Here is a 12,895-nt window from a genome sequence, read left to right on the forward strand (position 1 = left end):
AGTAGACCAGGCCAAGGATGACAATGTCTACGCCAGAACAGAGAGGAGGGAGAAGAGAGGGGACAGTGGAGGGAAGTAGAAAAGAACAGATAAAGTTGGGTTGGGAGTGGAAAGGGAAGCAAAGAAGCAGAAGAAGGCTGGGATATCTTCCAGATTTCTAGCTGGGGGCTGGTGCAGGATGATAAGCCTCTGTGGTAGAAAGTAGCTTTGACATTAGACAAACCTGAGTTCAAGTGGCCACTCTTCTGCCTGTTAACTCTGTGAGTTTGAGTTTGTTAATTAAATTCCTCTGAGCCTGTGTTCCTCCTCTCTAAAATGGGGATAATAATACCTGCCTTTGCTGTGTTAGTTACTCTAGAAAACCTTTCAAGGGCCAGAATATTTTTAAAGCATTTATTACAGAGCCTAGTAGATAACCGAAATTATTGTTTTTCTCTGAGAAGAGGAACCAGTTGGGAGGTATGACTTTGTTTTGGACAGGCTGAGTTTGTGGTGCTCGTAAGGCATCTGGGCAGCTGGGTAGGCATGGAGCTCCTGAAAGATGTCAGGGCCAGAGATACTGAGTCAGGAGTCATGGCAGGGTGAAGCCTTTGACACAAAATGAAATGGCTCAGGCAGAGTAAGTAAAGGGATCTTATTCCTAGTTTTTCCCAACCAACCCACCTTCTAAGGCCAGCCATGGACAAGGAACAAGATTATGTGAGCCACCCAAGTGAGGAGAGGGGACTACGAGTAGCAAGAGCAACAGCTTTAGGATGAGGCTGATCTCAACTCTGTAAAGAAAGTCTGTTCCTCAGCTGACACCTGCCCCCAGTAGAGAATACATTTAGAGCACTAAATAGAAATGGGGTTGTGGGAATGGGCAAAAGGCAGGTTAGTTGCTTGTGCAGAATACAGTACCCACAAAGCCAGAACTGTTTGCTTTTTTCTCAGCTGCCTATCTCCCTCTTATGTCCCACAGTAACCCTGGAGAAGGCTGAGTGGGAAAATTGGCACATACTAAAATCAGCACTGTTGGAAAGCCAGGAGATAACTCCATAATTTTGTTTCTCTGGTCTCCCAGCCTCCTGATTACGTCCATGGGGCATATCAAGCTCACTGACTTTGGACTTTCTAAAATTGGCCTCATGAGTCTGACAACAAACTTGTACGAGGGCCACATTGAAAAGGATGCTCGGGAGTTCCTGGACAAGCAGGTAAGGAAGGATAGTTGAGACCCTGGGAGTTGAATTCCAAGCCTCAACATAAGGTCTTGGGGTCACATGCTTACCCTGTAGCTGGATATGAAGATTGAGAATTCCTGTCTTTTCTGCCTTTTAGTTCTAGGGAAGCATTGAGATAGGTAGCATATTTAGATGAAATCCAAAGTCATCTTCCTTCTTAGGGTTTGGAGAAAATAGGTCACATAACTGTTAACACTCACATAGTTTCACATGAGATCCATATTGAACCTCCCAGTCTTAGTCAAGAGCAAAGCTCTCCTGCGTCCTGTTGTTCTTAGAGCACAGTTCCAAACTTCCACTGGGCTGTAGCCCATTTTCTTGAGAGTAGCCTGTGGATGTTTCCTGAATTGACATTTCAGGTTGTGAATATTTACAAATCCTGGTAGTAGTCGCATGGTCTTTGCGAGGCTTGAGGGCAGACACAAGTTGTGGGACCAGATGCCAGAAGGGGGTTTATAGTCTCAGGGTTGATGGTTCCTGACTAGAATTAGACATTTTGGTTAATTAGAAAATACATAAACTCACCAAACCAGTAGTTCCAACTCTGGGTCCCTGGTGCTCTTCTTGATCTCATTCATTAAATAAGGTGAGCCAAATCTTCATTTAGAGACTTTTCTGCTCTAGAGGTGGGAACATCCTCACCCCTCCAGCCATCATGCCAGTGAGGTGCCTCAGGATGCTGAGTCAGCCTTGCTTCTCTGTACCCAGGTATGCGGGACCCCAGAGTACATTGCACCTGAGGTGATCCTGCGTCAGGGCTATGGGAAGCCAGTGGACTGGTGGGCCATGGGCATAATCCTGTATGAGTTCCTGGTGGGTTGCGTCCCTTTCTTTGGAGACACTCCAGAGGAGCTCTTTGGACAAGTGATCAGTGGTAGGTACTATCACCCAGGCCCAATGGGGAGATAGAGTCTGAATCCATACATGTGGTTTACGCATGCACCTGTGAAGCCAATGAGTTTTTGCTTCTTAGGGGTGTGTGTGTATCTGTGTGTCTGCATGCATACACACATGCACAGCACTCTGTGTCCCCTGGAGCTTGTACATGGGTGTTCATGTGTTGTGTATGTGCACATCCTGTGAGTGTGCGTGTGTCTGGAGAATAAAGGCAAGGTGAGCTGGAACTTCAATACAGGGGAAGTCACTGTTTTGCAGTGCTCACCCTGGATCAAAGAGCAAGCCACAGTCAAAGGTGTGAGACCTCCTAGGAGGGGAGGGACCTATAGACTTTAAGGAACTGGGATCCCAGGCAAGGTTTCCGGGGGCTCTGGGCTGGGCGCTTTATGCCTCCCTTCCTTATATTATGCTGAAGCCCTCCTCTCCATCTCCCTACTCTATCCACAAATTCTCCTTTTCCCTCTCACCCCTGATGACTTCAGATGAAATTGTGTGGCCTGAGGGTGATGATGCACTGCCCCCAGACGCCCAGGACCTCACCTCCAAACTGCTCCACCAGAACCCTCTGGAGAGACTGGGTACAGGTAGGACAGGCCCCACTAACCTTTCCCACCATTTGAAAAGGGGGAAGGGAGGCTAAGTGCATGAACCCCGGAGGTTCAGGCTCCAGGTGTGGGCAGTCCCTCTGGATCCTGCAACTCTGCCCTGCTCCCTGTAGGCAGAGAAGGAAAGGTGCTTGAGCTGAGGCCTCCAGGCCTAGCTTCATGAGGTCTGGCTTCTCACTTGTCTTGCTGACCTGCACTCCACACAACTCATCCCACCCCCTTGCCCATGCCCTCCCTGTCTACAGGCAGTGCCTATGAGGTGAAGCAGCACCCATTCTTTATGGGTCTGGACTGGACAGGACTTCTTCGCCAGAAGGCTGAATTTATTCCTCAACTGGAGTCGGAAGATGATACCAGCTACTTTGACAGTAAGGTCACAGTAGGGTGGGGTCCTCCCTGTTCGCTCAGAAACACTTGCGCACCCTGAACTTGGCATTGGGAGCAACTTTTCAGGGCCCTGCTGAGGTCTGATAGGGTCTAAAGGAGACTCGTGTGTGTCTGACCCAGCCCGCTCAGAGCGATACCACCATGTGGACTCGGAGGACGAGGAGGAAGTGAGCGAGGACGGCTGCCTTGAGATCCGGCAGTTCTCTTCCTGCTCTCCAAGGTTCAGCAAGGTGCGGTGGTGGAGGCCCAGCCTGGGCAGGACAGGCTGGAGGTCGGGGGGAATACAACCTGTCAAGGGAGACACTGGGGCAGGCTCAGGGAGTTGGTGGTAGGGCCACCTCTAGGAAGAGGGGAGCAGAGGGCTGGGGCTGCATACAGCTGGTGCTTCCAGAACCACTGCAGTTGCTGGCAGAGATAACAAACTGAGGCCGGGTCACACCAGCAGAATAACTGCTTCCCCAAGTATTCAACTGGGATGTGCAGGGAGGGAAGGAGAGGACTGGTTCAAGTTTCTGGATTTCAGACATTAGAGCCCGTCCCCAGCACATCCCTGTGCCCACAGGTGTACAGTAGCATGGAGCGGCTCTCACTGCTTGAGGAGCGTCAGACACCGCCCTCCACCAAGCGCAGCCTCAGTGAGGAGAAGGACCGCTCCGATGGCCTGCCAGGGCTGAAGGGCCGAGACCGGAGCTGGGTCATTGGCTCCCCTGAGATGTGAGCACCTAGAGCTCACCCAGGGTTGGCAGTACAGCCATCTCTCAGTTGTCACAGATCTTGGGAAAGACTGGTGGTGGGAAGGAGTTCTGGTGGGGGCATGAACAAGGGCAGCTCCTGGAGGAATGTCTGAGAGAAACATTGTGTTGCTATAACCCTTATGTAGCCCTAGGAAAGCCTGGGCGGGAGGAGGGCAGCTGCCTGGGCCATCTCACCCCAGGCCTTGTGTCTCACAGATTGCGGAAGCGGCTGTCAGTGTCTGAGTCATCCCACACAGAGAGTGACTCCAGCCCTCCAATGACAGTGCGACGCCGTTGCTCAGGCCTCCTAGATATGCCTCGATTCCCTGAGGGCCCTGAGGAGACCAGCAGCATGCCCAGGAGGCAGCAGCAGGAGGGTATATGGCTCCTGACACCCTCATCTGGAGAGGGGGTGTCTGGTCCTGTCCCAGTGGAGCAGCGGCTGAAGCTGTATGAGGAAGCTGTTGGCCAGAGTGGTGGTTCCAGTCCAGGTGTGGCCCAGTGGGTGACCAAAGGGCCTAGTTCAGGGGATTCTGCAGGGTGGGAGGCTCGGCTGCATCACAGTCTCATTGCTCACTTGGGCCCACAGCCATGGAGACCCAAGGCCATGGGACCCCACAGCTGGCCGAGGGAGCTGCAGCCAAGGCCATCAGCGACCTGGCTGTGCGTAGGGCCCACCACCGGCTGCTCTCTGGGGACTCTATAGAGAAGCGCACTGCTCGCCCTGTCAACAAAGTGATCAAGTCCGCCTCAGCCACAGCCCTCTCCCTCCTCATTCCTGCGGGTGAGGCCCCCAGGGAGCTGCGAAAAAACTGACAGGAAGGGCCTTGGAATCTGTGGGACTGTGGCTGGGGTCTGCATGTGGCATGTGTGTGTGTGTGTACACGTGTTGAGGAACAGGTATCTGACAGACTGTGTGACACTGTGTGTCCCTCTGTTATGAAGCTGGAGGTCTCTGAAGGTGTGCCTTGGCATCTGGAGTTGTGTGTGTGCTCGTGTGTGTGTGCTCACACGTGCGCACCAAAAGGCAGGCTAGCACCAAGTAACGATTGCAGGTTTGAAACAGAGAGCCGATAGTCAAATACTGGCTCCATTATTAAATGGCTCTTGACCTTGAGAAAGTTGCTTAACTCCTCTAACCCTCAAGTTCCTCATCAAGAAATGTAGATATTAATAGTGGCTAGCTCATAGGATAGTTGTGTCATTTGAATATGTATGAAGAGCTTCTGTGTCCCTGATATATATGTAAATGTTTGCTGCCACTCCTGTCTCTCTCTCTCTCTCTCTCTCTCTCTCTCACACACACACACACACTCACACACACACCCACACCCACACCCACACCCTTTGGGGGTCTGGGAGGGACACACACACACACACACACACCCTTTGAGGGTCTGGGAGGGTCTGGGCACATGAGAGGGCTGTACAGGTCAGGGGAGGTAGGGAAGATGCACCTGGCCCAGGCTTTGTGCCAGGACCCTTTGACCCACTAAATCCTGACATTTCCCCCTACAGAACACCACATCTGCTCTCCATTGGCCAGCCCAATGTCCCCACATTCCCAGTCGTCCAACCCGTCATCCAGGGACTCTTCCCCAAGCAGGGACTTCTTGCCAGCCCTCGGCAGCTTGAGGCCTCCCATCATCATCCATCGAGCTGGCAAGAAGTATGGCTTCACCCTGCGGGCCATTCGCGTCTACATGGGTGACTCAGATGTCTACACTGTGCACCACATGGTGTGGGTATGTCTGGCCACCCAGACCTTTTGTTTCCCATCTTCATCACTCTTCTACTTTTCCCTTCATGGAGCCTGGCTGTCCCTGCCCACACTACCCTCAGGGGTCAAAGGGGGGTGGTAAAGGGGGTCACAGCTTAATGAGCAGAATCAGGTCCCGTGATTCATGCTCAGACCCCAGACTGAGGACTGTTCTCTTCCTGGTGTAGCACGTGGAGGATGGAGGTCCTGCCAGTGAGGCAGGGCTTCGTCAGGGAGACCTCATCACCCACGTGAACGGAGAACCTGTGCATGGGCTGGTGCACACGGAGGTGGTGGAGCTGATCCTGAAGGTTAGTGCTGGGGATGCTGTCCGCTGTGGTTCCTGAATGACCCCAGCCTCATGAGTCTGTGACTGGCCACAGGGAAGTGGGTGAATTGGGCGCATACACACCTGACATTGAGGACTTATATGGGTATACACAGAACTTGGGTATGGCATAGCAGAGGGTTTTCTCTAGAAGGCAGCTCCCTCACTGACCAAGGCCCAGGGAGGTAGGATGGGAGAACAGGACAGGTGAGCCTCTTCTCTATCTTTCCACCCCCAAATCACTCTGGAGCTACAATGGGAGCCATTTCCTAATCTGTGAAGAGGGAAGACAGGTCTCTGGTTCAGACATGTTGGTGCAGGGGCAAAAGCTGGAGCTGTAGTATAGCCACGCTCAGGGTAGGGGCAAGGGCAAGAATATAGCCACCACCTTAGCCTAGGCCTCATGCTCTGCTCCCCAGAGTGGAAACAAGGTATCTATTTCAACAACTCCTCTGGAGAATACATCCATTAAAGTGGGTCCAGCTCGGAAGGGCAGCTACAAGGCCAAGATGGCCCGAAGAAGCAAGCGGAGCCGGGGCAAGGATGGGCAAGAAAGGTGAGCTGGGATTAGTCCAGAAGATCTCTGAGCCACGTAAGTGCTAGTATGTGCTGGGTACCTTGTCCCTGGGCCTAGCATGTGCTCTGCCCTATGCACCAACTCAGCTGTTGATCCTTTTCTCTGCAGCAGAAAAAGGAGCTCCCTGTTCCGGAAGATCACAAAGCAGGCATCCCTGCTCCACACCAGCCGCAGCCTTTCTTCTCTTAACCGCTCCTTGTCATCAGGGGAGAGTGGACCAGGCTCTCCCACACACAGCCACAGCCTTTCTCCCCGATCTCCCACTCAGGGCTACCGGGTGACCCCCGATGCTGTGCATTCAGGTACGAAGGACTCCCTGCACATCACAGATAACCCCTGGGAAATAGCAAAGTGCCTGAGCCCTCTGTGCTTCTCACAAGGTCCCACTCTAAATCTTTCGTTCAGCCCACCCACCTGAAGGATCTAGCAGTCTTAGAAAGGAATTGATGGGGGAAGGGGGTCTGGGCTCTGGTCCACTGTTGGGGTGTCCTGGACAATCCTGGGACATTTCAGGGCTAAGTCCTGCCTTGCCCCTCAGTCACTTCTAACAGCAAATACCTCTCTGCCTTTGTTTATTTGTCTGTTTGTCTGTACAAAGTGGGGGGAAACTCATCACAGAGCAGCTCCCCCAGCTCCAGTGTGCCCAGTTCCCCTGCAAGCTCTGGGCACACACGGCCCAGCTCTCTACATGGTCTGGCACCCAAGCTCCAGCGTCAGTACCGCTCTCCACGGCGCAAGTCAGCAGGCAGCATCCCACTGTCACCACTGGCCCATACCCCTTCACCACCACCACCGGCAGCTTCACCTCAGCGTTCCCCATCGCCCCTCTCTGGCCACGGAACCCAGGCCTTTCCCACCAAGTTTCACTTGTCGCCTCCCCTAGGCAGGCAACTCTCACGACCCAAGAGTGCAGAGCCACCCCGCTCACCACTACTTAAAAGAGTACAGTCAGCTGAGAAACTGGCGGCTGCACTTGCTGCTTCGGAGAAGAAGCTAGCCCCTTCTCGCAAGCATAGCCTTGACCTGCCTCACTCTGAGCTAAAGAAGGAACTACCACCTAGGGAAGTCAGCCCTCTGGAGGTAGTTGGGACCAGGGGTGTGTTATCTGGGAAGGGGGCACTGCCAGGGAAGGGGGTGCTGCAGCCTGCTTCATCATGGGCCCTAGGCACACTCCGGCAGGACCGAGCTGAACGACGAGAATCACTGCAGAAGCAAGAAGCTATCCGGGAGGTAGACTCCTCAGAGGATGACACCGATGAGGGGACTGAGAACAGCCAGGGTGTACGGGAGCCAGGCTTGGCACATAAGCCAGAAGTGAGCCAGAATCCACCCTCCAGAGGAGCAGGAGAGGGTGGGGGAGAAGAGACCTTCTTGCCCAAAGACCCCAGGAGCCAAGGCCCAGTGGTCCTGGGCCTATTGACAGAGATCACCCTGGGACCTCCCAAAATAGACGGTCCTGGTGTCCCCCAGAAGAAGCTTGGGAGCCCACAAGCTTTTGAGGAGGCTGCCAGCTCCTCTTCACCTGCCCCTAGTTTGGGTAGGTCTGGACCCACAGACCCCACCCCCCCTGAAGGCTGCTGGAAGACCCAGCACCTCCATACCCAGGCACTGACAGCACTTTGTCCCGGCTCTTCAGGACTCATACCCACCAGTTGCTCTGCTGCTGCCTCCACCTCTGGGAAGCCAGGCACGTGGTCCTGGAAATTCCTTATTGAGGGTCCGGACAGAGCATCCCCAAGCAGAAAGGCAACAAAGGGAGGTGGGCTAGCTAACCCCCAGGATTTGGAAACCACAACTCCAACCTACTCTAAGAACCTGTCTCCCAGGCAGGAGGGAAAATCTTGGCCATCCAGTGCCCCTGGGCTGGCCCATCCACCTTGTGGGGTTTCCAGCCAAAGCTGGCTGTGGGAGCCTGAACATGCACAAGTTGAGAAAGAGGAGTCATCCCTGAGCATCACCAAAGTGCCGGATGCCTCAGGTGACAGAAGACAGGATCTTGCATACAGAGGCTGCTCCCTAACCCAGGAGCCTGGGCCCTGCCTGCTCTGGAGGGGCCGAGAACCAGGGGGCCGTCAAAAGCATCAGGACTTGGCATTGGCACCAGACGAGCTTTTAAAGCAAACATAGTAGTCATTTGCCATTTCTTGCACTCAAACCTGTGTAATAACACGCTCCTGGAAACCGTCTTTATGTCTTTTGCTTGCTTCTTTTCTGCAGTTAATACACATGTAACTCTGGGTCCTGTGCTGCTTGTGGGAATATAGTGGTGAATAAGACAGTTTTCATCCTCAGGAAAGGGGTGCCTAACCCAGTTTGACTTTTCAGAGACTGATATCTCAGCTCAAACATGAAGAGTATGTGATAGGTAGTAGTTTGCTAGATATGGAAGTGTTGGGGTCAGCTCAAGCATGTCCAGGCAAAGCACAGCATATACAATATTCTGGTATATTCAAGGAACCAAAAATAATTCAAAGTGGAAATAGATCTGTCAAGTTAGGCAAGACCATATCTAATGGTCTTCCAGGAGTTTAGACTTAGGTGATGGGGAACCAGAGAAGGCCATGTAGGGACTAATATTCCTATTTTATAGATAAGGGCACTTAGGCTTTTATGCCCAAAGTCATACAGCTTGGGCAGAGCTGGGATTAGAACCTAGGTCTCGACTAGAACTCACATTTATCACCTCACTTGAAGTGCCTCTTAGCCAAGAAATGAGGAGAAGAGGTTTAATTTTTGTGTACTTAATTTGAACTTCTTGTGGGACACCCAGAAGGTAACTGGATGCGTGGGTCTGGACTCAGGAGGGAATCTAGACTAGACAGAAATGAGAGCCTTCAAAGTATCAACAGTGATATATTCGGGAATACTAACATATAAGGCAAAGAAAGAAGACTTAGAAGAAGCAGACAGAAGAGTCATAAAATCCAAGAGAAAAGAGCTTTAAAGTGGAGGGAGAAGTTACTTGATAAAATGCTATAACACCAAGGTGAAGGGTTCAGATGCCCATACCAGTCAACTGCCCAGAAAAAGAAAAAGAAAAGAATGGAAAAAAAATTCTGAGATCAGGTGAGATGAAAAGAGAAAGTTGTCTATTGTGTTTAGTAATAAGACCTTAGAGTTGGTGGCCAGGGAGCCTCCCTGGTTATTGTCAGGTAGGCCTCAGCACAGGAGGTGGACATTGCTGTGTGCAGCCCTCAATGAGTAGAACTGCACTGGGTGATGGGTAGTGTAGAAGGGAGGGGGAGGACATAAGTGGGACCAGGATGATGGAGGAGTCAAGAGGTGGTATCCACAGGGTAGGAAGTGGGGCTTGGTGGAGTGCCTCCATGGTGATACAGGACATGCCAAACTCCTTGCACTGACTGTTGTGTTGATTGTCCCACAATCCGATGCCTAGGTCTGAAGGGGAGAATTCAAAAGGTCTGGAGACAGGAAGATGCCTCTGGGCCACTGGCTGGGTGCCTCATGCATCCCCACAGCTCTTTGTTGCCCTGCATAGGGAAGGCTTTGGCCACCAGAGGGCACACTTTGCCCATGGTGACAGAACCCACCTTCAGGGACATCTGGCCCTCAGCCTTCCAGTCCCCTCTTGACTTTACTTCCTCCTTCCTTCAATCATTCATTGACAGCAGACTCTGGGCTGTCTACACACACTGGGCATCAGGAAGACAGGTCACAGGTCATTGCCTGGAGGATTGCAGAGGGATGGCTAAGGGGGTAAGTGCCTCCTGTATGTCAGGATCTGGTCAGAAGCACCATACCGTAGGTGAAGGGGGGTGGGGGCAAAACATCTTGCAGTGTTTCATGGGAACTGCCCTCCCAGGGGTTTGGGAATGGGGTTGGGAGGAGTGAACACAGAGATGCTGGGCATCATTTAGCGCACAGTGCAAGCCCCACGTGCCAGTGGCTGTCCTTGAGAAACACTTGGATTGGATTATCCTGAGGGGAGTGAGTTTCTGAAAAGTAGCTTCAGGAGAGTGATATCATCAGACTTATGTTTTAGGAAGATCACTGGCTGCAGTGTAGAGACTTGAGTGGAGCAAGCAGACCAGAAAGAGAATGGAATAGTGGCCTGTTATGGTGGTCGGAACTAGGACACCAACAGTGAGGAGGTAACCCCACTCAGGAAGGAAAGAGGGAAAGTGTGGGAAGCTGGACACAGGTTTGGGAGCCATCGGGAAACATGGTAATGAAAGCCATAGGAGATGAAGATTATCCAGGGAACGTGCAGACTGAGGATGGAAGAAGGCCCAAGACTGGGATTAGCTGAGGGGACAAAGCCATGAAGAGAAATTGAATCAGGGAAAAACCAGGCCATTCAAAGAATTTTGTAATCTGCCCTAAAGGCAACTGAAAGTTATTTAATGTTTTACACAGGTTTAGATTTGTATTTTGAAATGATGACTCATTGCTATAATGAGAATGGATTTGTGGGGGGGCAAAAATGGAATAAGAGAGGCCTTCTGGTATTAAGACTAAAGATGGTAATGAAGCTGAAATGAGAAGTGATGATTTGACTGATATTTAGAACATAAAATTAATATGCATTGATGAAGGGTTTTATGTGGATGTGAAGCAGAGGGCTATCAAGGATGACGACTACACTTCTGACATACATAACCAGATGAATTATATTTCCATTTGCTGAAATATAAACCAAAGAGAACCAGGGCTGAGTGGTGACCCTGCATTCAGTGCTGCACTCAATATGCTGAATGTGAAGTATCTTCCAACCGAGTTCTAGACAGGAGAAACAAACAAATGTAACTGGCCTACAAATGGTAAATGGATTCATAGATATGGATGCAACTGCTAGGTAAAAAGGCATAGTGGGAAGGCTGGAGGAGTCCAGAGACTTAAAAGGAACAGAGAAGTCCAAGGAAAACTAGAGTGAGTTGTAAAAGGAGTCTTTCCATGGACAGAGTAGTCAACAGTGATGGTTATTAAAGACATCAGGGAGAGCAGTTTCAGGTAGTGGTGGAACCTGTACTGAAATACTTGAGGTGAGGTAATAAGACATTTAGGCAGCTCTTTCAAAAGGCTTGGCTTTGAAGAGAAAAGATATGGAATTGAGTAGGGATTGGGGAAGTAAAATGAGAGACAATCTAACATGTTTAAATGTCGATGGGGATGATCCTTGTTGAGAGGAAATAATAATAGTGAAAAAATTGATAATTGATCATGGGAGATTTCTGAGAAGGTGAGAGAAAATAGAATCCAAAATACACCTGGAGGGATTTGCTTTAGTTGGAGGACTACCTTTTAAAATTTAATAGATGGGATGGAGAGGAGTTATATGGATATAGACAGGATTCAGACCTGGTGGTAGGAAGGTAAGGGAACACAGAGCTGACCATATATTTTCTCTCTGAATTAGAAAAGTTTGAAGTGTCTGTGGGATGCCCAAGGCTGCAGTGGAGACATTCAGCCAGCAGGTGGAGTTCAGAAGAAAGGACTGGACAGGAGATAAGAATTTGAGCATCCTAAACAGAAATATGAACAACTCAGGATTAGGGGACATCATCCATAGTTCCTAGCAGTGGCCTTGGGCATGCTGTGCAGCTAAAGTGTAGTAGAGAGGAAGGAAAAAAGGTCATTTAGAACAGACTGTTCCCCCACCCAATCTGATTTTGTAATTGAGTACACATATACATGGGGCCTGAGCGAGACACAGATGAGCGCTGCAATGTCCTGTGCAACAAGAGGTTGTCATGTGTTTGCTGGTTACGTTCCCAACACATAGGAACCTCAAAAAAGTACTTTGGCAAGAAAGTGACAAAGGCCTGGGGCTAATAAGATAGACTGTAAGACTACCTTGTTAGTCTTACAAATAGACTGTAAGACTGAGTCCTTTTATTTCTGGGCAGAAATATGTGATGAAAACCAATAAGCTGGGCTTACTAGTCATCAGGAGTGGGTGGGGTGGGTGGGAAATAGTCTCGGATTTAATTTTCTCAGAGTCAGTATCTGAGTCTGTGTCCTGTGGTGGGTGGACAGGACTCTGGCATTGTGCCTATCAGGGTTCATTTATTCAGCGGAGGAAGAGAGCCTCTGGTGGCTCCAGTTCAACACTAGGACTTGTCTTTTGTTGCTTATTGGAGAGAAGGTTTGAAAGTTTCAAAGGCTTTTCAACACCCAAGTCCTCTTCTTTCTCTCTTGCCCCATCACCCCCCAACTCACCTCCACAGCATGAAAACAAGAAGGTGTGTTATTGCAATGTTTTTATTGCATTACTGGAGCAAGTTGGTCAGACTGTCCCCTCTTGGGGAAGGTAAAAAAACAAAAAGATCAAAAAGTAGCTCCCCTCACCTTCCCCTCACCCTCCCCCCACAACTGCACAGCAATGTCTGAACACATCTGGTGACAAGAACAATTTGCAAAAGTG

The 12,895-nt window shown here is 50.6% G+C and overlaps 1 protein-coding gene across 7 annotated transcripts in view; it reads left to right on the plus strand.

The window, feature by feature from the left end:
- The window catches only part of MAST2 (microtubule associated serine/threonine kinase 2), a 218,887-nt gene extending 210,191 nt beyond the window's left edge, over positions 1-8,696 (plus strand). For 5 of the 7 annotated variants that reach the window (XM_063105590.1, XM_063105592.1, XM_063105594.1 and 2 more), the window contains 13 exons: positions 1,064-1,196; positions 1,932-2,097; positions 2,603-2,704; positions 2,971-3,093; positions 3,233-3,342; positions 3,675-3,826; positions 4,063-4,337; positions 4,436-4,630; positions 5,365-5,591; positions 5,794-5,916; positions 6,353-6,489; positions 6,619-6,812; positions 7,109-8,696. In XM_063105590.1, coding sequence (XP_062961660.1) covers positions 1,064-1,196; positions 1,932-2,097; positions 2,603-2,704; positions 2,971-3,093; positions 3,233-3,342; positions 3,675-3,826; positions 4,063-4,337; positions 4,436-4,630; positions 5,365-5,591; positions 5,794-5,916; positions 6,353-6,489; positions 6,619-6,812; positions 7,109-8,637 — 3,466 coding nt within the window. In that variant the 3' untranslated portion in view covers positions 8,638-8,696. The remainder of the gene's footprint in view (positions 1-1,063; positions 1,197-1,931; positions 2,098-2,602; positions 2,705-2,970; positions 3,094-3,232; positions 3,343-3,674; positions 3,827-4,062; positions 4,338-4,435; positions 4,631-5,364; positions 5,592-5,793; positions 5,917-6,352; positions 6,490-6,618; positions 6,813-7,108) is intronic. The other 2 variants (XM_063105591.1, XM_063105593.1) reach the window with 1 other exon arrangement.
- Positions 8,697-12,895: the final 4,199 nt, after the last annotated feature.

This window comes from Cynocephalus volans, chromosome 8 (assembly GCF_027409185.1).
Source record: "Cynocephalus volans isolate mCynVol1 chromosome 8, mCynVol1.pri, whole genome shotgun sequence".
Lineage (NCBI taxonomy): Eukaryota > Metazoa > Chordata > Mammalia > Dermoptera > Cynocephalidae > Cynocephalus > Cynocephalus volans.